General features: G+C 43.4%; 1 protein-coding gene across 6 annotated transcripts in view; it reads right to left on the bottom strand.

Annotated features, from left to right (window-relative positions):
* Window positions 1-8482: 8482 nt before the first annotated feature.
* LOC1270813 (uncharacterized) overlaps window positions 8483-26160 on the bottom strand; it is a 38188-nt gene continuing 20510 nt past the window's right edge. Inside the window, exons 3-8 of one of the 6 annotated variants that reach the window (XM_061657458.1) lie at window positions 23703-23714; window positions 21946-22129; window positions 20849-20911; window positions 20102-20403; window positions 16831-17011; window positions 8483-12747 (exon numbers count right to left, since the gene is read on the bottom strand). In XM_061657458.1, the coding sequence (XP_061513442.1) occupies window positions 11801-12747; window positions 16831-17011; window positions 20102-20403; window positions 20849-20911; window positions 21946-22129; window positions 23703-23714 (1689 nt within the window). In that variant the 3' untranslated portion in view covers window positions 8483-11800. Of the gene's footprint in view, window positions 12748-14566; window positions 17012-20101; window positions 20404-20848; window positions 20912-21945; window positions 22130-23702; window positions 23715-26160 lie in introns of those variants that run through there. The other 5 variants (XM_061657459.1, XM_061657455.1, XM_061657460.1 and 2 more) reach the window with 5 other exon arrangements.

Below are 26160 nucleotides of genomic sequence, written 5' to 3'. Positions count from 1 at the left end.
ATTACAACAACCTGCGTCGATTCCATGCGAGGCCTCAAATGTCAGCCAGATGGAAAGGGAAGGCGGGAACGACACGACCCGCTTATCTTTGTCGCTGCAGTCGGCACGGGAAGCCGAAATGACAACGACGTTTGCAGCGAAAGCCGAAGCGAGGAAGCGAGTTTTACACAAAATATGGATATGTTCAACTGGTGTGAAATTTAATCGCCATCGAACAGCGCTTACTTCGTAGCTCGGAGAAATGAAGAACGAATTTGTAAGATGAAATGTTTCCTTGTCGGCACATAGCACGGGCCCGTTGCTTTCTTCAACTACTGAAACGCAACTCGTACTCAAAACTCAGATAATGCATCACCAATTGCATACATTTAGGCGCTTACAGCATGTTGACAGAAGATGTACTAAAACCCTTTGCTTGAGCCAGCTCAATTCACGTAAATCAACAGCAAATTTGCTAAATTTCTTTCTTTAAATTCACAAAACAAAATTCAGGTGAAAGCACTCATTTGGTTGAGCGTCGAATTCATCCTTCCTTTTATCGAAACATTCCATTAGCACCTTAAACAACGTCTAAACGCTGCTCCCACAGCCGTCCAAGAGACAGGTGCTGGCGAGCGGTAGACGACTCCAAGCCTAGAGCCCACCCAATAATCTAATGGAGCCCTGGTGCCCTGGTGCCGAACCGGCCGGCGTCCAAAGAAAACAAGCCACCGGGCGCCGGTCGCCTTGCGCCATGAATAAGGAAAGACCGCCGTCTTGGTTTCAATTTTCCTGTGAGCAACACTAAACAAATATCAAATTACCGGTGTAGAAGGTGCTGGTAGAAGGAACAAAAAACGAACAGTTTAGATCCCTTTAAATATCATGTTCTGTACTAAAACTGGGCTAGGGAAAAAGGGAAAAGAAAGTTAAATCAAAGGGGCTCTGATATGAGCATTGGAACATCACAACGGTAGCTTTCGACAACTCACCTCAAAGGGTTCAATTACTAAAGCAATCTCTTTCCAATGCCTTCTTATCCATTGAATAGAATGCAACTATAATCCTATTACCTGCCAAGTTAAACAAAAAACTTAATCCAATACGAAGACATTCTGCTCACCCAAGCCTGCCAATAACACAAGACGCTCCTTCAAACGTGGAAGATAATAGAGCTTGCTGTGTAAATATTGTGCTACGAAGTTATCAGTGAGTGAAAGGTTTTTCGATACAGCAATCCTTTCCCATGTAATCATGCATACACACACCCATAACACTTTGTTCGCTTGCACGAGCTTTCAATGCAATCAGAACCCATTTAACGCCATCACAAAGCACCCGAGGGAGCCTCTCCTATCTCAGAGGCAGGAGTGGAGATTTAAATGACTATGACATCGAAGTCTGTCTTGTGTTGTTTTGCGTCTATTCACACGATGTTTTGTATTGATATTTTGCTGATTACATAGCTTACCGCACATTCCCCTCAGCTCAGCCTTCTCATCCAACATAATGTATGTATTCTTTTTAAACATTGACCCAATTCTACTTCGCCAACACCTTGCACGAAAGGTGTTATGCTGAGGTTCCCCCTTTAACTGTGTCTACTGAAGGTGTGGCAAACATGGTTTGCAGAAAATAGTAGATCAATCCCACCTTTCTTTTGTGCAAAAGGTTGATGTAAGAAGAAAAACAGCGAGGGAACGTTTGACACTAAGGAACGCCCAAACAATGAACCCAAACAACGAATAAAAACACCTTACACAGTAAACTGAATAATACTGAGAATTCCTCTGATATGGGTATCTAATTCCTGGAAATGCCCCCGATGCCTTAGTTCGCGGAATGGAAAAAGCAGGACAGGGGACGCGCTGAAAAGACTTTGCTCAATTTACTGAGCGAAGAGTTTCAACGCTTTATCTGCTTTGAATGGCGAGAAAAAAGGGCACACCCACATACAAAACAAACCCCCCCCCCTCGTCGCTCCCTTGCTTGCAACAGTAAACCAAGAGGTTAAATAACCAGGTTGTGTATGGGAAAACCAGCATGCAGAACCAAGGGCAGCAAGGGCAGCCTCCCGAAACAAGCACCGAGCTTCCGAAGCACATGATTCAATTCGAACTTTTGCCAGACATCTTTAAAGCGTTCTCGTGCCGGTATGAAAAACCGCCGAGAGGAACCACTCACATCCTCTGCTTCCGCTCGTTCGGTTGCATATTTATTTAAAAAAAAAAAAACAATAGCCAAACCAGGCTTGCAGGGGTTTTGTTTTGCTCTTTTGCCGTTGCTGCAGTTGCTTGAGCCGCTCGTTTTTTCCCATGAAAAGTTGCAACATGCCGGTGTGTAGGTTATGCTATTTTTCTTAACTCTTGGCTCAAAATAGCCACCGCACGAGGCAGAGAGATGCGATCTCTGCGAAGTTTTAGACGGTAGAAGAAAACAAAACAAAACAGAGAAAAAAGGTTAAATCTTGATAGTTCTTTCCCCCTTTCTTCTGTGTAGGTTGTGTCTTTATGGGGGGGATATTTATAGCGAGAGGAATGTGAATTGTTTGAAACTTGTTAAGCCTGCACTGTAAGCGTAGTTTAAATAAGCAAAAAAATGGAACAAAAACACTATTACTTTTCCGTGCACTTTCTGCTAAGAAAAACCTGTAGCAAAGCAAATCGTGCTAAACGCCTAAAGGTAGGCAATTAGAAATGCAAAAGGTTATTTTTAATTTCTACAATGCCTTCGGGAGGGAGGGCGTTGGAAACACTTAAACCGAGTGATGGACAGCGAATAATTGACCTTACACGCTGTGTGCAACTGTCTTATTTAATCTCCTTTTTCCTGCTTAAAATTTAAACAAACGCTTTATCTCTGCTTCATCCAACTCAGCGTAACGCAACGTTCCTGATCTGCGAACGAAATGATCACGCGCTTATGTTGCGTGTGTCTGGTGTTAACACTACCTTACGAGGTAGATTAACACTTCCATCCCTCACGTTTGTAACAACCAAATTAATCATTGCTGCACTTCACACACAAGAGAAAGGTTATATCGTTCGCTCGTAGGAAAAAAGCCACCGTAATACTTCCTGGTGGTAAGCCATCGGTGAAAGCTGTTCCACCGTTTCAGCCCGTACCATGCGATGGTTTATTCATAAAAATCGATGACCCATGCACCCCGATCATCACAAACAAGGCCCAAATCGCCTGAAAGCTCCGTCAATGGGAAATACGTGCTGGAATTGGAATTATTTTCTGCTTAATTATTAATCAAACAACCTTCCGGGCCCTTCTTCGAGTGGCTTTCACGAAAACAAAACCGAAAAACAGTCGGCCATCCTGTCAAGTTCCTGTGAAAGCTGTGTTACATTAAACCATCACGGATTGAATGGACGAGGGAGGGAGGGAGGATTTTCATACAGTCGCCCTTTGATGTGCAATCTTCAACGGTTGAACTTCAATGGTGTTAAAAATAGCGCTTTTCGTTCATTCGATGATGGGTTTAAAATAGATTTGTGGATGGAATTTTACGTGTAAACCCATCACTTGCCAGACTGTTAAAAAAGAAATATACTTCATTACTGCACAGTCGCAAAAAGTGCTTTGTAGACGACCTTTCGAGCGACCACAAATGAGTGGAGCGAGCAACAGAAACGAAATGCACATATTTTATTCTGCGTCTAGCGAGCGAAAGATTCCCGCTTTTTGAAATTGCATACAGACACGCACGTACCGGAACTCCCGGTGTCCCCGTTTTTTTTTTGCCCGCCCTCTCCGTAGCCGTCACCAGGAAAAGGGAGCAACACAACAACAGCACGACCCACCAAGCAGACGAGTCAGGAGTCCTGGATGCATAAATTATGGCCGCAGAGGCTCCGAGGAAAGCTTCACTTTTGCTCGACAAGCACGACAAAAACGACAGCAACGGTGCCACCGACGGTGACCGCCGGTGGGAGAAGATCAACCTAACGCGAGCTTTATAACGACCACGAGTGGACGAGCTAGAGTATGGTAGTAATCTAGCCCTGGCTTGTGCCTGTGCGAGAAGTCAAACACAACCATTAAACGCACCCTTAAAGGCGAGGCGCTGCTCCGTTCGAGGAAGCAGGTTGGAATTAATTTGTGCAGCCAGTTCACTCACACTCCGCCCCGGTCTCGGCGACTCATCAAAGGGATCGTACACCAAGGGCAGGCATCCAAGCAAGGGCCTGTCAAAACGGGAGCGAACATCGATAAATTCCTTTCGACCGTTAATCGGTGATTTAAGTAAATAGTATATCACATCCCCGAGCACCACACCACTTAATGGAGCGATTGCATTCCATTAAATGGCTAAAATGGGTGGTTTTTTTCGTGCTGATGGTAACGGGTTCGGGCTGACTATAGACTATCGACGAGATCAATAGCTGGCTGAGTAGCGAGAATGTGTGCGTGTGTTTCGATTAATGTAAATCGAATGCAGGCTATGATGTGATAATGATTTTACTGCGATACTGTTAAAATCATGGAAGAAAGGGGAAGGACGATTTTCTCATTTGCAGAGCTTAACCTTTGTGAGCTTTTCCATCTCAATGGTTTTATCTTTGCTTTATTGATGGTATATATTGAGTCTTTTTGTCGGATAAATGTGTAAATTAAAACACCGAAAGCTTTCCACCAAAACGATGATATACTAACTTCCCGTTCTTCCCTAGTCAGCGAGTACACAACACACAAATTGTACCCAGAACCGAAAACCATTAATTTCAGGTCCAACAACTAGTCCACAACAGCTATAAAACCTGAAGCCAAATCCATCCATACATCCCAGGAAAAGCACAAGGAAGACGCAACGGAAAGGAAAAAAACTATAAAAGTTTTTCAATTAGACACCATGATTAATAAACCACCAACCAAAAGGTAGGAAAGAAAGAACGAAAATGGACAAGCTTGGTGGCCGACAAACAAACGAGCCCATGCACGAGCTCGTAAGACCTGCGGGAAGGCCAACAAGTGGATTAGAGCGTCAAAAAATGGTTTTAAAACCACGGGCGGATGGATTTGTTTGCGTTGCGTTTCGCAAATCAATAGGAAAGAAACCTTTAAAGCTTGTAATTTAATTTGGTAGGTCAGCTCAACCGTAGTGCACGATTTTTTGGGTTGTTTCTCGCACACCTTTAATCAGTTCGCAAACTCATATTTATAGCCTCAACAAAAAAAAGATACAACATACTATTTTTTGCATCCAATTGGGAAATGCAACCGACACTGACCATTATTCTTCCAGCACATCCAACAGCCTAAATCCACAGCAAGCAAATAGTATGAAAATGAGCTCCATAAAGATGAGCGTACACTTGGGCGGCTTAGTAACTTGGAAGTATAAACTTCGGACGGTAACGAATGGGCGTGAATTATGGTTTGATTAATTTCTTGTGTTTTCTTTGCAATTCTGAACGCTTAACAAACAAAAAACCTAATACATTCCACCTGTGCTCCTGTCCTACAAGTTTCAAATTAAATAAAAAGCTTACCCTCGCAACACCATTGGGTCGTTGGCTTCTTTGGAGTGTTTTGTAACTTCAAATTTTGAAACGTCACACAAGGACGTTTAGAGGTCTGCTTCCCGAATTGCTATGTCACACCAACATGTGCAAATCAAACACACATACGTACACAGCTGGAAGCTTTCGATTAGGTAAACCACTTACCAAGAGACACCTTCGCTGAATTTTTGACCTCCGAAGGGTGAGGATGTAATGTAATAGTGTTTCCAATGTTGGAGTAAATTTTACTTAGACTACGACCCTCCAGGGAGTGTAACGGAAAAGGGATAGTGAAAGTTTACGATGCTTTGCATTGGAGAAGTCACACATTTGAACTGTAAGCTCGATAGTAAACAAGTCAACCGTCGCAAACGACATCCAATAGATTTAACTTCAAATTTAATCAATAAAATAAATTCCAAGACTGGGTAGGACATATCCAGCCAGCTTGAAGGGTTCCACATTCGCTTCCAGCCGTATGGAAAGAAGGAATCGGCGACCTGTTTGTGGAGGCATAAGAAAACTCGCCTACAGCAACCATTCTACTCTGTGTCCCACAAATTTGTACACACATTGTACAATCACACACACACAACAGTACGAACCATCCTAGGGCCGCTCGGAAATCGAAAATCGGTTCGTTGCTCCATGCACTCCTTTCTATGCAGCCCTCCAAACGCTGCTTGACAAACGATTGCAGCGGCTGAAATTGATCACTGACTGACAGCCGTCAGTTTAGCTTGATGCGAAAGGCTTATTGCTAAACGAGTTCTGTGCTTATGTATCTGTGTGGGGGTTCGGCAAATTTGTTGCAATACGTTAAACCATCACTTGGGAAGCTCCAAGGGTGAGTGTGAGCAAATTTGTTGAAACCACACTCACTTAACGCTTTTGTCAGCTTTATCGTCGACTAATAAACTACGAGGAGTTCTTTTAACGAACTTGATGTATTTATTAAAGGGTTTAGGTCATCAAACGACCCAAAATTATGTGCTTTAATCGCTGGGGAGATTTGTTTATTTCCCAATCCATTGGATTACATTCTATCGTGCCTTTTAATAGTGTAATTATTCTTCTTTAATTTTTTGCAAAAGCTTCTCATAAATGTCTCAACTGTGAGGATTTACAGTCTGAAGCTACATCTGGAAAACAAAACCGCTTATGTTTTCCTTGTATTAAGAGGCAGCCGAATGGTTTAACAGTAGAGGCACAGGCTCTTGTAAAGCAGCACAGAAGTTCGATTCCCATTCAAACTCTCGACTTTTCACTTCATTGTAGTGCAAAATAGTGACCAACCAATTTCGTGGAAAAAAGAAATCGAAGTAAGTCTTGTGTTTATTAAAGAAAGATCCCGCGTTGCAGCATATGGCCTGGTCTACGTAGATAGCAGACATTTAAAAAGATTACAAAATATGTCCTCAAAATCCGCTAATCATAAAAGGAGAGATGATTGATTGACGGAAAAAGAACGTGGCTATTCTCGTATTTTTAGAAACTAGAAGAAGCATTCCACAAAACAAAATAGAGAGGTACTTTAGAGAGAAGATCTAAGTTATTTTTGACATCCACTTATAAAGAACATCATACCCAAAACTAATGAAACAAACTTACCAAAACCCTAGCCCTAGTGGGGGCATGTTCACTCCTCTTTTTATATCACATAAATCAGCAACAAAGCTCACTTGATGCTTAATCCCGGTTGTAATAAAGAAAGAACAAAAAAAGACACCAAAACCACACACCTAAAAGGGGGGCAGGCAATAGTAGTAGCAGCTACGTGTGATGTTCCAACCTTTTAAGCCGATCAAACCCAGCGGTGGTACAGTACAACGGCGCAATGAAAAGGTTGCCAACCGTCCAAAGATGGAGAGGATTTAAGTTTGTGTGATATCCTTTTTTGTTATTGTCCGAAGGTCAAGTGTTAGTTAATCTGCTAAACAGGAAGCATCGCTACTTAATTCTAACCACATCATTGCTCATTCTTTCGCTTCATCCTTTCAACGTAGCCCACGCACACAAACGCAGGACATGCACGGAACATTACACACACGGGAGTGTTGAAAGCGTAGTTATCTGGTCTGGACTTACCTTGTTTCCAACCCCAGGGATTCCAGCGTGCTTCACACAAATTCAATTCAGTCACACTAAGCAAAAACCGCAAACAACGACCGACCATTCTTCTCCATAACGACGGTACATCTGTCTTGGTGAGTTAAACACTCCGGCGGCCGGTTGGATCCGTTTTTATTCACCTCCATCAAAGGATGGACCTGCGGGCAGACCGTACCGACACCAAAACAAAACACACCAGCACAGCACATTTTTGGGGGCAATTTTATTTCTCACCAGCGCATACACACAAACAGGCCGTTTCTTTTGTCAACGCGACAGTTCGCTCTCCACAGCCTACCCAGGACGCCACGTGGAATGAAAATATGTTGCCAATGATTGTTTTGTTGTATTGTTCTACCGCAACAACGTGCGCAAGCATAAAATGTTGACCGGACATGGGGGGGGGATGATAAAGCAATGAGTGTCGCGGCGCACCGTGGCAGTGGCGATGACCGTTCGCATGTGAACGGATTAGATGAGATACGATTTCACGCGCTTCCCATTGTTATTTGTTTGCTTTTATTTTTAACCGTTTTTGTTGCTTTATTTTGCCATCGTGCGATCCAGATCCCGTTGGTGTCAGCACAAAGCTGATGTCCTTGTGGTGACATCCTCCCGGCTGACAATCTCGTTAATGCGCTCGATTCAATTGAGCCAACCGGTGACGGGCGAGTTTCGTGAAAGGTTTCCCTGGTAGTACGTGACGTGAAACTGTTTAACTAATAAAAAGAGAGCTAACTTACGCATAGATACAAAAAAAAAACCGCAAACAATGAACAACACTTAAGGCTGTACTTCTGATGAGGTTAACATCACTCAAAGCGCATCACTGTCATCAATCAATACACACGCACACACAAACAAAGAGCCACACACCATTTCATTTTCCATACATTTTTTTCAGTCTTAGATTAATAAACTGGGTTCGATATACGGTTGTTGTTTATTACTTTTTTGTGACGATTCGTAAAGGGTTTTTAAAATTTATTTTGTGTATTTTTCTTCTCCATCTGTCTCCGCCGTTTCATCGCTCCGCTCTTTTAGTACTGCTTCTTCCGTAATTATCCTGTAGATGTTTGTTTTTTCTTCCCTCCACTTTCTTCAACCACCTCAACGCTCGACGATGATTGCTTCCTTTCGACATTTGCAACAGCTTCATCACCAGCGCTTGTGATAAAGCATTGGTTTGCTTTCATTTTTCTGTGTGTGTCTGTGTCTCTGTGCATTGTATTGAACGCGATTGCAAAAGATTCAAAGTAATTATGAATATTTATCGCATTTAAACACACATAAACACTTTTGTTTTGCCACGATTTTCCATTCAGTTTGTGCTACGTGTTAGTACATTGAACACATCGTCTCTCGTTCGGATTTGTCGCGCTCGACATACGCGATCGCGGAGTAAAAGTAAACCTAAGCGTGAATTTCTGAACACAGCATGACGACAGTGTAAACGTGTAAGGAAAGATTGATCATTACGTTTTGTTCTTCTTTTTGTAGAGTTGTGCGTTGTCGGTCCCCTTTTGGGCTCAACTTCGATCGCTATAGGCGTAAGCGCATTACCCCCGCCGTGCGTGGTTTGTATAGACGTTGTGATGGATCTGATTGCCATAAATAGTGTAAACAATTGATACAAAATATGCATTAGTTGAGTGGCCGCATAAAACATTCCAATTGCTTAAGAACCAGAGATCTAACTATTCTTTCAATTGTGAGGACACGCTGCACGCTCTGTTATGCACGAACCTTCGAAATAATTTCCATTTCTCGCTAGCTCACCACCAAAAAAACAGAGGCCAGAAAATAGCTTCTTGTTTCTATAACAATTGCTCTATCTCGATTCGTGTCCACAGAGTTCAATATTGCATCACATTTATCAAACTGATCGATTGTTTCGTGTGCTTCCCTCCTTACTGAAAAGTTCGTTTTGTGTTTTTGTTTGTTTTGGTATCGTTTGTCGCTTACAATATCATAAGAAGACTGGTTAAAGTAATACGCAAATAGGTTGCACAGCAGCGAACGCGAATCGTGGTCCTTCTAAAATACGTAACATTTCGCAGTTTTGGCCGAAAATGTACTACCAACATACTGTTTAAGATTTTACAAACATATAAAGGCTTTACGGCTGTACCTGTTAATAAATATAGTAGTAATATGCTTCCTGAAAAATGTGTCTTTTATCTGTGCTTGTTTTTTTAACCTCAAAAATTTGTTCGCTCTGTTTGGCTACATTTATTGGTTTAGAATTTATCCAAAATTACTTTAAAAGACTGTACGGTAAATTCATGATTTTAATAGTTTGGTAATAAGCATATTGCCAGTAAGTAAAAAACATAATTTTGTAATACATTTCATTTGAATTTATCCCAGACACAAACCCCAATCCAGATTCAAGCGTTTCGATATCAGTTTACCGTTTTATTCCGCTAGATGGCGCTGGTGCTGCTCTTCTTCAGGGTTGAGTGTGATGTTAGTGCCACCGGAATATACATTGGATTGCAAATCTTTTCTACTCTCTGTCAGCTTATGGCTACACAAAATTTCCTCTTTTATTATTCAGTTATCCTGCTCAAGATATCGATGTTTAAAATAAAAAAAGTAGCAAAAGTAGACATGTAGAGAGCCTTTTTTCCTTCGTTTAGTTAGATCTTTGGGCGTAAATGTTTGTGCAATTAGCTCCTAATCCATTTTAGACCTTCCAGCAATTACGGAAAACGTAGTCATAGCTGTATAAAAATTCAATCAAAATCAATTGACAGCAAACAGCTATATAAGCAATGGTAATTTAATGCTTTCCGTAACCGTTTCACCCTAGCGCATGTAGATATTTGTAGCTTGGATTTGTCGTCGTTACAAATATCAAAGAGGAGACACTGGTTTTAGTCACGCGATGCCATTGAGCAATGTATCTTCATCACGCCGTCACGATTATTTCATATATGCGATCTCCGCGTTTGGATAAGTCAATGAGAAAAGTTTGTTTGTTTTGTTTTGTTTTTCTTAAGTATAAAACACCGAACGCACCGACACGTGTTCACGACCTGCTGCTGCTACTTCTGCTGGCTTGTGTTCGTTCGTATGCTTTGCTGTTACTTCCGCCACAGCTTCTCTTTCGTCTAGGAATGTACCATGCATAGTTTTACTGTTTTGTTATCAAATAAATAATATACTTTTTCGACGCACCGTTTTCTTAAGTTTAAAACGAACAAATATACGTGTACCTTAACGGTAGAATTAATCCTAGCATTCGTCATGTAAACGATTGTGACGCTTTGCGCGGCTGCGTTGTACCGATATGCCGGTCAGCAGAAATACAGGGAACTAACGAGCTTAAATGATACCCGATGCAGGAAAAAGCATTGCACCCAATGGGCTACAGCAAAACGCATTAAATTGGCTTTCCACTGTGCTGGTTTTCTAGTGGATACGAATTTACTCCTACCAATAGACGTGCGGGTACGAGAAGAATGCACTGTTTGCTTTTGCCTTTTCCTGCAATACGACAGACGAAAGCGTCAATCCTTCAAAAAAAAACACTCCGTCTCCGAGTTCCGATTTTGATCTTCTGATCCTCTACTCTACAATAATACTTTTGCCACGATACATGCGCGGGATAGACGTCCCCCTTTGAACCGTGTTCACTGCTACTACGGTGCTTTCGGTCAATAAATTTGCAAACAGTCTGCAGTTTTTTAAACGATTTTGTCACACGCATTACTTCTTCGTTATTTGGCATGTTTGGCTTTTCGAGGCTTCGAGAAGAGGGGCGGCGATGAGAAATGAACATAATTTCGTTTGTCATAAGATTCTTCTCCAACAAGCCGCGTGAAGATGCTGCGCGGCTACCGAAAGTCTCAACCCGATGTCACACCCATATTCGATGTTGCTAATTCTATCGCATCGGATTCTTAGTACAATTCTTAACTAAAACGTAGCCTAGCTCTCGGCGTCGCTCGTATAGCTCCCTTTTCAAATCCTAAATTAGTTTTACGCAATAGAAAATTTACATAGTCTTGGCTAACTAAAGCAACATTCACGTAAACGATGGATGATCTTTTCCCTTTTTTGCTGTAGGTTCGTTCGATTGCTTTCGAATGTCGTTCCCCGTTGCTTACACGCTTTGAAAACAAAATCGAATACTCTTCATTAAATAGCAACATGTTACTTCAAACGTGGTGAAAATGACCTGCTTAGAATCATATTCGTGGCGGTTTAAAGTGATGCAGTAACGAGCTCATGGTGGTGCTTGCCGGTGCCGTTGTCGTTGCCGGTGTCCCTGCATTGCCACTGCTCGCCGAATGATGATGATGATGATGAAGGTGGTGGTGATGATGATGATGATGATGCAGTTGTTGAGCATGAAGCTGTCCAGCAGCAGCAGCACCCGTGCCCGACTGACTTTGGTCCACCATTGGCCAGTCATCGTCACTGTCCGGCAGCTGCCTATCGTTCACACACACCGACACGATGCTGCGCCGACCGACCGGGAGGCCGCCATCTACGCCCGCATCCGCGCCACCATCGCCCGGCACATTGTTCTGCTTGGTGAGCAGCTTCTTTTCGTCCAGCGACTTCGACGCGTACTCGTGCCAGACGACACCGCCACCGCGGGGACCGACCTGACCACCCGCCTGATGGTTCAGGCTGCACCCGGTGACGGAACAGTTCATGCCGGCCGCTCCGCCCGATACCGAGCTCGAGGTGGTCATCGTACCGGCGGTCGTCGTGGACGTCTGTTCGAACGAAACTGCGCGCTGCTTTCGCGCCCGCCCGGACCCGCTCACAAGCGGACCGCCAGCCGTCGTCATCGAGCCCGTTGAACCGCCAGTGCCACTGCCGGCATTACTGTTGCCCGTCTGGACCACCGTCAGGCTGTGGTTGTTGATGATGGTGTCGCCCGTGCCGTGCTGGTTGTTGTTGTTGTTGTTGTTGGTGGTGGTGGATGGGTTCGCATTAGCCGCCCCCTTGCCGGCACCGTTCGCCTTGTTGCGGAAGCTGTTTGAGCGCGAGGAACCGTTCTCCTTGTTGCGCCGGGACGACGACCGATGCAGATGGCCGTGCCGGGAGCCGCCCCGACGGCTGGACCGCTTGGCCGACGACTGATGGACCGACTCGGCCGATGCACTCAAACCGACGTTTCCCACTGCGTGTTTTAAGAAGGGGCGCGCGCGGGTGTGGATCGATTCAGAGAGAGAGGGAGAATGAAATAATGGTTTGGCACAGCAAGTAAAGTAAACGAGCGCCAAGATAAAAACAAAAATCACACGCAAAATGCACACATTGGATGCAACACAAGGATACGGCAAACCCCGGCGGGATATGGGGGCCGTCATATTTTGGGGGAATTTTGGAATTTTGAGCGACATAGCACACAGGGTAGAAGCGGAACAGGCCGGAGAGAAAGATAGAAAAAAGAGAAAAGTTATGTTTTAGAATGATATTTGTACACAAGCCAAGGTACAGAGGCTGGCGTGAGAGACGCTGCGCAAAGAACCAAGTAGCAGGATTCTCACGCAGCTTTTACACATAAACAAAAGAAAAACATTGTTCAAACCACTTTCTGAATTGTCTTGTGGGGATGAAATCAATTTACTATAGATGAGTAGATGTTTGTAATGACATAATGTTATACAATGAGAGAAGAAAACACGCAAGTGAATTATGATGAAATGATTGATTGTAAAATACAAAAGAAAAATACAAACACTCATCAAAAAATCAAATAAACAAAAATAGCAAAACATTTCTTAATTGGCTAATACAAACTATCAGTTCACAAAAAAAGTACACAAGTTAATTTAAAACATGTTTCAATTAAAAACAACAACGAAAAAGAAGAACATAGTACATAAAATAAAGAACCGGAGAATATGTACAACTTGTATCACAAAAAATTAAAGTATAAAACAAAACAAACATTAGAGCCATTTTTAGGCAAAAATAAAAGTAAAAAAAAACACTTAACAATAACAAAGAAAAACTAAAATGTGCCCTTACAAACAATGATCTATCGAAAAATAAAGGCACCAATATACAAAAAATAATGATTTAGTATTTCCAATTTCCAAAACCACTCCTATTATTGCACACATTATCGAATCACACACACACACACAGAACACAAAACACCCAAACAAACAAATAAATCACAGAACAGTGTTGGCCATTCGGAACTATCTTAGTACTTGTATTATTATTCGCACGAGACAGTACGGTGCGACGATGTGAAGCACAATAATGACGAGCAGCAGCATCGCGATACTTAAAACTGATGTAAGTTCAACACATAATCGACCAAACAATCAACATCAGTAGAATGAGTAGAAGAAGAAGAAGAAGTGGATGCAATCAAATCAATTCGAAGAAAACGAAACCATTGTAAGAGTAAGAAAAGAAGAAAAGGAAAAAAAGAGAAAGAGAAAACACACGCCCGTTAATAGCCATTCCTTTTTGAGGGGGGCCGATCCACCCCCACCCCAAAAAAAGGTGGAAGTGGCGAGGCCCCCTTTTTTGTTTGTCCAAAACGTCCGTCAAACATAATGCAAGTTTGGGTCCTTTTGGTTAATTCTTGTGTAGAATAGGTCTTTTTGCTTTTGCTTCGAAGCGAATGCTCCAGAGACTTTTGTGAGAGAAAAGCATTAGTAAAAACCGAAAACATTGGAGGACACATTTGCTATTCACACACGCATGAGTATTAATGTGGGGAAGCAGGTTTGGATAGTAGTGTTTTGGTACAACAACAAAAACCGCGTGTGATGTATTAGATTTTGGTTTGTTTGTCATTATGTTTGAGGATATTTAGACGCTATTATTGCTGCGGGGGAGGGTGGAAGGGACACGTGTGTTTGCGATAAGTATATATTAAAAACGTTAAACGAAAGCAAAGGGGAAGAATCAAGTATCGATCGCACTCAAACGACGTACACAAAATAGAACGAAAAAACAAAACACAGTAAACAAAATTATATTATAAATAAAAGTAGGAACTTCCTTTCGTTTATTGTCCACCGCGTATTACTGTCTTCGTGAGCCGGTCTCTGTCTGCTTATCCTGTTTGTTCCTCTCCTACCTCCCTACCATCTTCTACGTCATGTGTAAAAACTGAACCATTGCTCCCGGTCAGTAATAATTGATGATACAAAATTATTAAAAAAAAACCATTATTTTGTGCTTCAAACTATATACAAAGCAGCATAATCAAACACTGTGCGTAATGAGCAAAATAAAAAAGTTGATAATGAAAGCAGCAAACGGCCCTAGTGGGGGCGCCCTAACGCGCTCTTGGAATGTGCGGTAGTAATCACAAAGTCTTATAAAAACGGCGGCTAAGACGGGTGTTTTCCAAGATCGGTCTTTTCAAAGACAGTGGTAACTCCCTGACATAGCACACTTTTTAGAGAGAGAGAGCTAAAAAATGATTGCATCCAATACAGGAAGAGCATTTTGAGAAGGATAGCAAAAAAACGGTGCTTCTATAACAAACCAAAAATACTCTCCTATTTCGTCTCACTTTCTCGCCTATTTGTCATGTTGTGCTCATATACTTTCGTAGTGATGATGATCGTGTTTAGAGAAATCAATTTAATCGTAATTTTAATGACTTTGTGTACACTAAAACCAATAAATAATAAACTTTTGTCGGCAGGCATTGCTTGCTGGCCCTGTGCTGTCTTGTACAATGAGTAGTGAAATCATACGTTTGGTTAAAACCAATTATCACCTCCAAAAACTATCCTTTGTTTTGCCTGCCCTATCACGCACGCGCGCACTATCGTTCGTCTTAAGTGACTATGTTAAAAAATTAATAAAACATTCCCTACAATAAAAAAATAAAACAATACCACACACACACATTCACACGACCGCACATGGGGAATGGTAGATACAGATTTCTTTAACGTGCGATTAGCATAAAAACCAACAGAAATAAAGCAACCCAAAACACTCGCCGCCATCAACCATTCACATCCACACACTGCTGGGGATGCTTGGTAGTGTGAAAAAGTCATTGTCGCGCCTTCGCTTCCTCTCCTGTCCACTCTCGCTCCATGTAGCAACACTCTCTCACACACACACCTCGATCGTGGTGGTAACGTTCAGAACAAAAAGTCCAGCACGGAAAACACTATCATCGACAGATTGCTTTGGCGCGAAAGCGTTGTAGTGCTTCCGTTTCCGATCGAGATCGAGTGGCTGACGTTACTGGAACGCCGGCTCGTGTGGTGGTGGTGGTGGTGTTGTGCTTTGCGGCCACCGTGAAGCGTACTACTGTTGTCGTGCTGTCTAGCTGCGGTCAACGAACGTCGGGAGGATGTCGGGATGGGAGGAGCAGAGTTGCTGCTGCTGCTGTTACTGAGCGAAGTAGAGGCGGTAGTAACAGCGGTGTTAGGATTAGTCATGGCATGCTGGTGGGAAGAGGAGGTGGAGGGTTGCGGGTTGGTTGGTGTTGGTGTGGGTCGATTCTTCTTTTGCTCCCCCGCGGCAGGAGCCGACTCGGGCCGACGACGTCCCGCCAGGCCGGAACTACCCGCCCGATCACCGACGGATTTTGCCGCCCCATCGGCAGACGACGCTACGATCCGATCGTACGAGTTGTTCCGGCGCAACAGTGCGCGCCGCCGCCGACGACGACGATTTTCCGCACGCATGTCAAAGTGGTGACTCTGGGAGATGGCAAAGTCACCCTCATCACCATCCAGCTCGTCATGCGGCACGATCGTAAGATCGTCGTCGTCGTCCTCGTCGTCGAAGTTGTTATCCTCATCGGAGTATGGTTCAATCTTTTCGATGTCTCGGTATCTGTGATCGCACGTCGGCTGCCTGCGATGGGGCAGCAGTTGCTCCTGCACGGGGGAGAGGGTAGTAGAATCACCCCGCGAGGTCGGACAAGGATGGTGACGCTCATTTGGCAAGCAGACTGGACCGGTGTTACTAGTAGCGTTACGCGATGTTGAGGTGTGCTCATTATTGCTAGCGATGCGAGGGAGGCGAGGCGAATGAGCAGCAGCTGACTTTTGCACGTCCACAGCCGTTGTGATGTGGTTCTGGTGATGATGATGAGGAGCATGTTCGTGCGTGTTACGATGAGAAGGATGATGCGGATTATGGTGTTGATGGTGATGGTGATGGTGGGACTGTTTATCGTGGTAGTGGTGTTGGTGGTTCGCTTGGTCTTGGTGGTTAACAACATCGACATCGTACAAATGCTCTATACTATCATAGGTACCGATTATTCCGTGCGCATGATGGTGGCCGTGCCCGATCGCTCCCGGGATCGGCGTCGAGGTGACGATCTGCGGATGTATCAGCGAGCCGGGCCCGTCGTGGCACAGCTCCAGCGAGCTGCCCCGCGCCCCGAGGAACCATTCCGAGCGGGTTCGCATCCTTGCCGCCTGCCGCTCGTGCACCTGTGGCATCGAGCGCATCGAAATCGCAACATGGGGTACAGGGTGGTAGGGCGAGAGATTAAATCAGTGTTTAGAAATCGTTTGTTCACATCACATAAAGAGCCCGCAGTATCGGTGGGGATGATCGGAGGGAGATCAGACCAGGAGGACGCAGACGATCAGGAAAAGGGAGAGAGAGAGAGAGAGCGAGAAAGAGAGAAGAAAAATGGGACAAAGATTATATTAATTCTTATTACTTCACGAGTACACTACACCACATTTTATATATTTGGTTGCATTTTTTTTAAATTCAACTCAACTGTACGCTTACGTGATCAGTAGAGTGCAGAGTGTGTACTAAACGATCTATATTGTAACCAGCCACATGCCGAGCTCTACTCTACTGCGAAGGCACTAAAAAACGGGTGTTTTTTAATTGTTTGCTAGACAGTGTCTGTGTCTGTCAGTATGGGGGGGGTAGGCGGATTAGTTAAACTATACAAAACCAGGGAAAGGAAAACAAAACCAGAAAAAAGGAAAAAAAACGAAATCAGCGACAAGAGCGACAAGAAAAGGTTACGTTTGTTATCACGAACAGATGAAACTTATAGCATAATTAATTGAATGAGCAGAACAACGGATTACAGATGTTTACAATTGCTTTCGACAGCGAATGAGACACAATTGTGAACTGCCTGATGAGGAGACACAAATGATGGACGTTCTTCGAATAAAACACAAACCCACCGTTTTTTTTCGGTTTTGTTTTTGAAACACTGTCCAAAATGAAAAGCATACTGTTTAATGATGGCAAAATTAAGTGAGCAATATCCCTAGTATTCTGGAAATAACATCTTTCTATTCAAATTTCACATAAACGTTCTGTTTGTTTTCGTTTCAATATTTGTCCAATCAATCACTCTTCACAAGAGCATCGTTATTGCCAAAATATCATATCGAACTTCTTTAGTTCTCAAAACGATACAGTGTAGTGGTGGGGAGCTCGGAATCCGACCTACCCGATTCCAATTCCGCGTTCGGAATCAATTCCGGAGCCGATCCAGAACCTGGAATCGATTCCAATTTCGGATCCTATTCCAGAGTTGACTCCAGAGTTGACTACGGAGTCAATTCCGGAGCCGATTCCGGAGTTGACTCCGGAGTCGATTCTGGAGCAGATTCCGAAGTCGACACAGGATTCGAATCGGAATACCGAATCGATTCCGGAATCGGCTACGGATTCAGAATCAACCTGGGAATCTGGTTCCGGCTTCCGGAATTTGCTATGGAAACGGCATCAGATTTGACACCAGAATTGGTATTCGTTCCGGAATGAGAATCAGTGGACCCCAACGCCTATTCTTATGGAGATGCCGAAACTGACTCTGATTTCGAAGCCGATTCCAATTCCAGAGCCGATTTTGGAGTCGATTCCGGAGCCGATTCTGATTCCGGACCTACTATGCAGAATCGATTCCAAACTTTTTTGAAGCTATCCAGAATTGTTTCCGACGAAAACTTCATTCTTCCCATCACTAATACAATGATCGTAACAAAACCGTTTATGAAGTTGTCATTACGTGTTTACAAATACCAATACAAATAGGCCACCAGGACGACGACGCGACACTAAAACAAAAAGTGCAGTATGGTTGTTTTGTTTTTTTGGTTTGTGGTTTTGTTAGTATTACAGAATACAGATTTGGTGTTACATTGTGTGTGTGTGTGTTACGTTACATTTATTACTTGCTTTGGGGGTAAGAGTTTACCGTGTACCTCCTTCCTTTCGCTTCCTACCACACGTCCCACCACTATTCAATCCACACCATTCTAGAATATTTTTATCCATTCTTGCCGATGCAAACACAAACGCTTCACACGTCAACAGATCCAACCACGTTCGCAGCTCGATGGTTCGATTTACAGGAAAGTTAGCATTCATCAGCACGTCAAAAAGGGATAAAAATGAGAGTTCAATTACTACGGCGTTTTTAGATTAGCCCGCTACAGCAACTTACAGTGATATATGCCTGTACCGCGCGCTCGCCCTTATACAACTAAATAATTCCGCAAAGTGGTTATCCATACCTAGGCAAATGATACTGATAATTTACTGGTTCATCAGTACACGTACTTCTTCTGCTACCCTCAAAACTCAAGCTACAATATACGCATACTTGTGTGTACATTTCGAGAATAACGTGCTGCTGTGTTCGAGGTTCGGGTTCGATTGTGATTAGATCGCTCGCAAATGATCAATTCTATATCAAAAGATGTGAGTAAGCTGATGATGCACTCATCACACGAGTACACTCTCGTGTAGCAAACATAGTAAACCTTCTTTCTAGTGCTAATGGGCTAAATATGCCCTCTCGCTCTTCTAACTGCTCTAAACTGCAATAAGATTCAAATTCTACCGCTAGTGTGTATTATTAATAATGCCGCTATTTACATGAAGATTCACCAAATTACAAAAAAAAAAAAACATAATGCCAAGCAGGTGTGATCCCAGCAGGAATGATACGCTTTTAGTAGCAAATGTAGTTGGGGGACTCCCCCCGGTTTTCCATCACACCCAACAGAGGGCGCGCGCGCGTGGATGAAGGCGCAGCAGAATAAGCAATCGAGCAATGATTATTAGAGCTGTTTATGCTATTAAGTGTTGAGTAGTTGAGAGTTGAGTAGGAAAATCATTCGTCCTGCTACCGGGGTTGTTGTTATAATATGATAAATCAAACCAAAGCGGTGTAGTAGTGTTTCTGCTTGTGTTTTGTGTGGTGGTGTTGTGCTTTGTATTATTTAGCTCGTGTAGTTGCATTTAATTTCTATTTGAAATTCTTGTAAGTGTGTGTGTATCTAGTAGCATAGCAGTGAGAGCAGTTTATGTTTTTGTTTTTGTTTTTGCACATCCTCGAGCATTACAAACAACACAACAGAGCGTTAAAAGTAATGAAATTGGCATATGCTACACTAAACAACACACACACATAGGCGCGCACACACCGCACACACACACACACACATTTCCGGTCTCTGATCCGGCCATCCTTCGAGACCACGGCGGGGCCCGCACGCACGCACACACTACATGATAAAAAGTTCGTCCCTCACCTGCGGCAGGTAGGAAAGGCTCTTGGTACTTTCCGCGTACCGATTAACGGCCCGCAGTTCGTCCAGCGTCATGTGATGCTGCGATCCCGACCGCGTGTTGGACGACGACGAATGGGACGACGAGGAGCAGCTGGACTTTTGCACATTGAATATCCCCGGGCCTTCAAGCGACACAGAAAGCCGAGCGCATGATTCAAGCAATGAGTGCTCTGGAATGATGCCGAGAGATACAGCCGAGTTACCTACGTTCGGACCGCCCGTGGTCAACAGGGCCGGCGTTGAGTGCGACTCTTCCTGGGCGACTGTAGTTGGTGTGGTGTGTGGCAGATTGTCCGATTGAAGCACCAATCCCAGCAGGTAGGCACGGTGCCGCACGATGTTTCCGCCACAGGAGCGATGAGCAAGGATCCGTAAAAGTACAGGTTGGCACGGGGGAAGGAAAAAAACGATCGTTAGTGAAGGGTGTACAAACACACAGCTGCAAACGATAGACACATTTGTACGTAAAGAGAGAGAGAGAGCACCAAACGAAAACGGAGAAACGAAACATTGTAAAGGAGAGTAAACTTTCAAATTCAACCTCTTCCTACACTACCAATATGTTTAAGGTTTACGGATGTAAGTAATATTAATAAATCATAGGACATAGGTTTTGTCTCACTGCAGTTACCGAAAGATATGCTCAATTACTTAAGATGTTAGCCAACAAAGCACATTTAAGGAGTAGAAAAACAACAAAAAACATACTTAGACCCCATCGTTCGCATTCACATTGCAGCCAGGTTTTTTCGGTCTCTAAAGCTAGTTTTACTGTTGCGATGATCGACGGTCCACACATCACGATCATCATCGGGAAAAGTGTTCGGCAGGATGGGGGATGGTGGTGGTGGTGGTTGTTGGTGTGTCGTCCGTCCAGTAGTACGAGGGTTTCCAGAGTTTTTTTTTATTATTATTTTGTTTTGGTTTGTTTGGTTGTGCCCATCGGTTTTTTTGGTGATGATTGATTCCAACGTTGAAGGTCAGTACGGATAAGGTAGTGAAAACATGGGCGCATACATTATACACACATAAAGACACACACACACGCACACAAATCGCCAATGTAGAAAAAAGATAAGTTTGTGGCACGAGATTTTTGCGAGAAGTTGTGAAGAGAAGAGTTGTGTGTGTGTTCGAAACATAAAATGCAAAGGTTTGCAGGTATTGGTATTGTAGAAAGTGTGAGTTTAGAGCATTGGAAGAAATAATTAAACGAAAAGATGATAAAATTAACAAAACCAGTGCGCACAAAGGTAAACAAAAGCCAAATTATGGAAAATCATGGAACAACATTAAGCGTATGTGGAAATAGGAAGTAGGGATGAAAAGAAACAAAAGAGAGAAAAAAGAAGGTAAAATAAAAGAAAAACTCAATTAACGATGTAATACGATGTATAAAATGGTAAACAAAAACCAAACGGGACAGAAGTGTGTAGCGAGTGTTTAAGAGAGTAGAAAATAAATGATAAAAATAAATCTTTCTTTGCTTAAAAATGTCAACCCAAAATCATTGAACGAAATCACACGTGCAAAAACACAAGATAAAAAAAAATAAAAAGGGTGACATTTGTAGACTCAGCTTCAAATAGTTAAAATCACTTAAACAAAACGAAAACAAAAACACAATCTACTATCTCTTATTTCACACATGCAAAAACACTCGCACACATTCCGTTTCAAAAATCCGCACATCGGCATTCGGATCGGCCGGTCCGAGGAGATCGCACAACCCGACAACCCGGCCGGGCCAATCCGAGAACCACTCGATTGTATGTAGCGTCACGGTCGTGGCCAACAATACTTACATGCATAGTGCTGTTGTGCCGTTTTGCCCCGGGGCGGTGGTGGATAGCGGAACGAGCATATCCATTCGTCTTGGACGCGCAGGACACGCCCGGTCACTCGTGCATAATACTCGTAGTTGACGCGCCCGAACAGATCACAGGCAGTGAATTGTTCTATCATCTGTTTCATGATTTTGGTCGCCACCTGCAAACGGTACACGTTTATGGAAGAAAAAAACAACAGGAAAAACGGTTAGGTTGAAGGTTGTGTCACAAGAGGAAGGCACAAACAGAGGATTGGAAGAACGCAAAACAATAACGACTTTAACGGATTACACTATTACTAATCATAAGGATAAAACGATTTCCTTATTCGACATAGAATATTTGGTGAAATAACCACTAAGAAGAAGGTGTTTCGAAATTGGTACATGGATAGAGCTTACACAATACCTAAGAAAGTGTGGAAGAAAGATCAAACAAGAAGGTGTGTAATAGTTACGTGAGCGAACCAACAGCGAAAAGACAGAAGGATAAAGCAGTAGAAGGTGAGTGACAGACAGATGGTGGTAACGATGGTTCACATCATCACGTTAGAGCAGTGAGAAGAGACCCATCGGGTAAAGGCTGGAAAGTACAGAACACAGCACAGGATAGACACTACCGAGAGAAACAAACTACAGAGAGATGGAAAGACAATGACCAGACGGACGGACAGATACACTAAATAACAAAGACGAATGTAACAGAGGACGACTGCGAGTGAGCACAACTTTGTACAGAGTTTATAAATGGTGACAGGCCAAAGAAATTGTCTCAACAGGACAATGCACACACACACACAATGCATCTGCTTTTTTGAACTCAGACAAACATTTATAAACCCTGCATGTTGGACAATGGCTCCAACTATTGATGTCTGTGACGCGCTACAGCTGCGTTAACCCAAACCAAAACAAACATCCCAAAACATGGCATGAGAGCGGGCCTTTGCAGATTGAGGTTTAGAGAAATTAGTAGCAGAGTAACATCGATAGTAAATACACAGGAATAGACAGAAGAAGGACAGATATCACAGTACGTACAAAACATATGACAAACAATACAATATAAACTGAACTGTTGTGACTCGCTTTGTGGATAGGCAACAATGAAACACATTCAGTCAGGCAAAGGTATCGCGAGAGGCCTAGGGCTTTCAAAGCTACACGAAAGATGGTTAGGTAGACAAACAACCAACGATCAGATCGGCCCAGGGCCAAGCAGTCATGCAGCAGTAGTAATAGATTTGATGTTGAGAGAGTAAAAATGTCTGAACATTGTAGCGTTTTATTTTGCAATAAAGTTGGCAGTGTTCGGGATATTGTGGATGTAATGACATACAAGACAAACGTGTTTTGACGTGTGTATCTTATCAACTCTTACTTTGATAATGGATGAATGTGATGGATAGAAATGCAACTCAGACGATGATGGATGTAATTCGTGAATGAATAAACTGTTTTAAAATAATTATATAAACTACTCGGGTTACCAGTAACAAAAAGTAAGGTGAGGGAAAAGTGATCAACTACAACTGCATTCCAATTCGACAGCGAAAAGTAAAGCAAATCTTGCCAATATAAAGAAATGAAAAACCAACTAGCCAAAAACATGTTTTTTTTTTTTGTTTCTATTTCCATGAACCAACCAAATTAAAATCGGAAAGGAAAATTATTCAATCCAGAGTATCTCCCCCATTCCTCTGAGTTTTGTTGTACGTTTTACCACCAACTTACGTGAACTTCCGCCTGGTTTATGTGATGTAGGGGGTAGTTTTGGATAGGTGGATGATTGTTGGTGAAGAGTGGTTTGGTGTGGTGGTTGTGGAAGCGCGTTAAGGTAAAAATTTCAATTTTGGAGCGCAATTTGTAGTGATGAATTGTTTTTTATTGTGGCCATCATTGTCGTTTCACACGGCGCCGCGTCGTTTGCGAAACAATTTGCAACAATTTGCAATGTCGTAAGTGAGTTGTTTACACCATTTTACACCACACCACCAAACGAGGTGCACGCACAGTGTTGTGACAGAAGATGAAGAAGAGCGTATGTGTGTGAAATGTGTTTTGTATGTTTCCGTTTGCCCCAGAGTTTGGTAAGAGCATAAGCATCGTTATTATTCCCATCAGTTTTGTTACACGGGATAAACGATCGTCGAAATTGAGTAAGAGGCACACACACACACATAGACGAGTCAAGAGTTGACGGTTGATAGAGTTGAGCACGCGAAGATTAGTAGGTTTCGGAAGTGATGCAGTAGTATGTTCAAGCCGAGAAGAGAAAAGGAAAGGAGAGCAAATACAGAGACGTTAAGCTTTAGAGCAAACGCTGAGAACCCTTTTGCAAAGATGATGCAAAGAATGGAATTTGGCTTAAATGCAATGAACTGTAGAAAAACATCATTCCTGTTGTGAATATATATGTCCATTGGAGAAAAGAAAAGTTTGGAATCGAAAAAAAACACATCAAGACCTGCTGCATGTTTGGATTGCAGTAACAGAATAGTTTGAAGAAACCTGAAAGCTAATGATAAAAAGCGGTGCACACATTCATTTTTGCACACCCTAAAAATAGTTCCACCCTGAAACAAACACACAAACACACACGAACACAGTGAAACAAGGTGCAACAACCAACGGCACCATTGCAAATTTACTTTCGCCTCGCGTAACCCAAATTTACCCTTCCGTGACGATACCCGCGATCTACACGAAGTCGGCGGCGCAGTATAGTTGTAGTTAACAAGCTAATAACAATGCAACAACAGCTACAAAAATGACAAAATTCTTGCACCATTCCTCCGTACGGGGGGAATGCAAGAAAGTCAAAAAACACAAGCGTGTGTGCAAACGATAAACTATCTGCAATTGTTAAATTGATACATCCACCGCACGGTTTACCACACACATAATGTACAGTACTGTAACATAAAACGCAATACAGTTTGGTCCATCATCGTCAGTCAGCAAGTTCCGTTTTTTCTTCGTCTTTGCGCTCATTAATTAACGGCATTCTGTGGCGTCTTTGTTTTGCTTCATTTTTATTCCAAACCGCGTTTCGTGCGAAAATGTATTCAAAACTAGGCCCTCTGCCACATATCGAAACGATCGGTGACTTCTGTGACTAACGGACAGGAGGACCACTTCAGCCACCTAACAACAAGGGGGTAGTGCCCTGTGGGGGAAAGCTTCATGCACCGAACCGTGGCACAATGTGTAATGATCGAGCCAGCAGCAGCAGCAGCAGCAGGTGGCCGTTCGCGGCATAGATAGACCGGAGAGTTGCAATTCTAACCTCCCCCAACACTATTCCCTTGGGTACTTTGGGTTGCGAAAATGGAAAGAGAGGGAGAAAGACAAAAATGCATTAAAACCGGTGGCATTGTGCGCGGGCGCGTCCGACGTGCCCATGAGCGGAGCCGCCGATTTAAAAAAAAACAATAGATTGTACGCGACCCACTAGCGAACCGGACATGGACATGGACACAAAGTGGAGAAGCAGCGGGTGACGATTTAGCACAACTTTGATATTTTGGCCGTTCCGGTAGCTGCACGAGCAAACATTAAAAACCAACTCCCATGACCCCCATTATAGTAGGGGCTCCCTCTACCCGTCTAGAAAGTGCACAGAATGGGCGAATGGGAAAGTTTTGCAAACGACGTGCGACAAAGAAATATGTGGTTATGACTTGTGCACGAACTAGTGGGTGAGTAGAGTGGTCCTACGCTCCATCGCAGTGATGTGCTGTCTGGAGCGAACCCACTTCTCCGATCCGACTCCAACTATTGTTAGTCCGATTCCGATTCCGGAAAACGGGGAACCACTACAGACGACTTCGGACGATTTCGGACGACTTCGGACGACTCCGAACGACTCCGAACGACTCCGGACGATTCTGGACGACTTCGAACGAATCTGGACGACTTCGGACGACTCCGGATTACTCGGACCCAATCCGAACCACTCCAACCCGGACGATTCTGAGCGACTATAGACGACTCCGGATGACTCCAGATGACTCCAGATGACTACAGATGAATCCGCATGACTTCAGATGACTTCGAATGACTCTAGGCGACTCCGGACGACTCCGAACGACTCCGGACGACTCTGACCCGGATGACTACAACTCCAGATGACTACAACTCCGGCTACGACTACGACTCCGGACAACTCCGGACGACTCTAGACGACTCC

This window comes from Anopheles gambiae, chromosome 3, assembly GCF_943734735.2.
Source record: "Anopheles gambiae chromosome 3, idAnoGambNW_F1_1, whole genome shotgun sequence".
NCBI classification, from domain to species: domain Eukaryota; kingdom Metazoa; phylum Arthropoda; class Insecta; order Diptera; family Culicidae; genus Anopheles; species Anopheles gambiae.
This window is presented reverse-complemented; position numbering and strand designations above follow the sequence as displayed.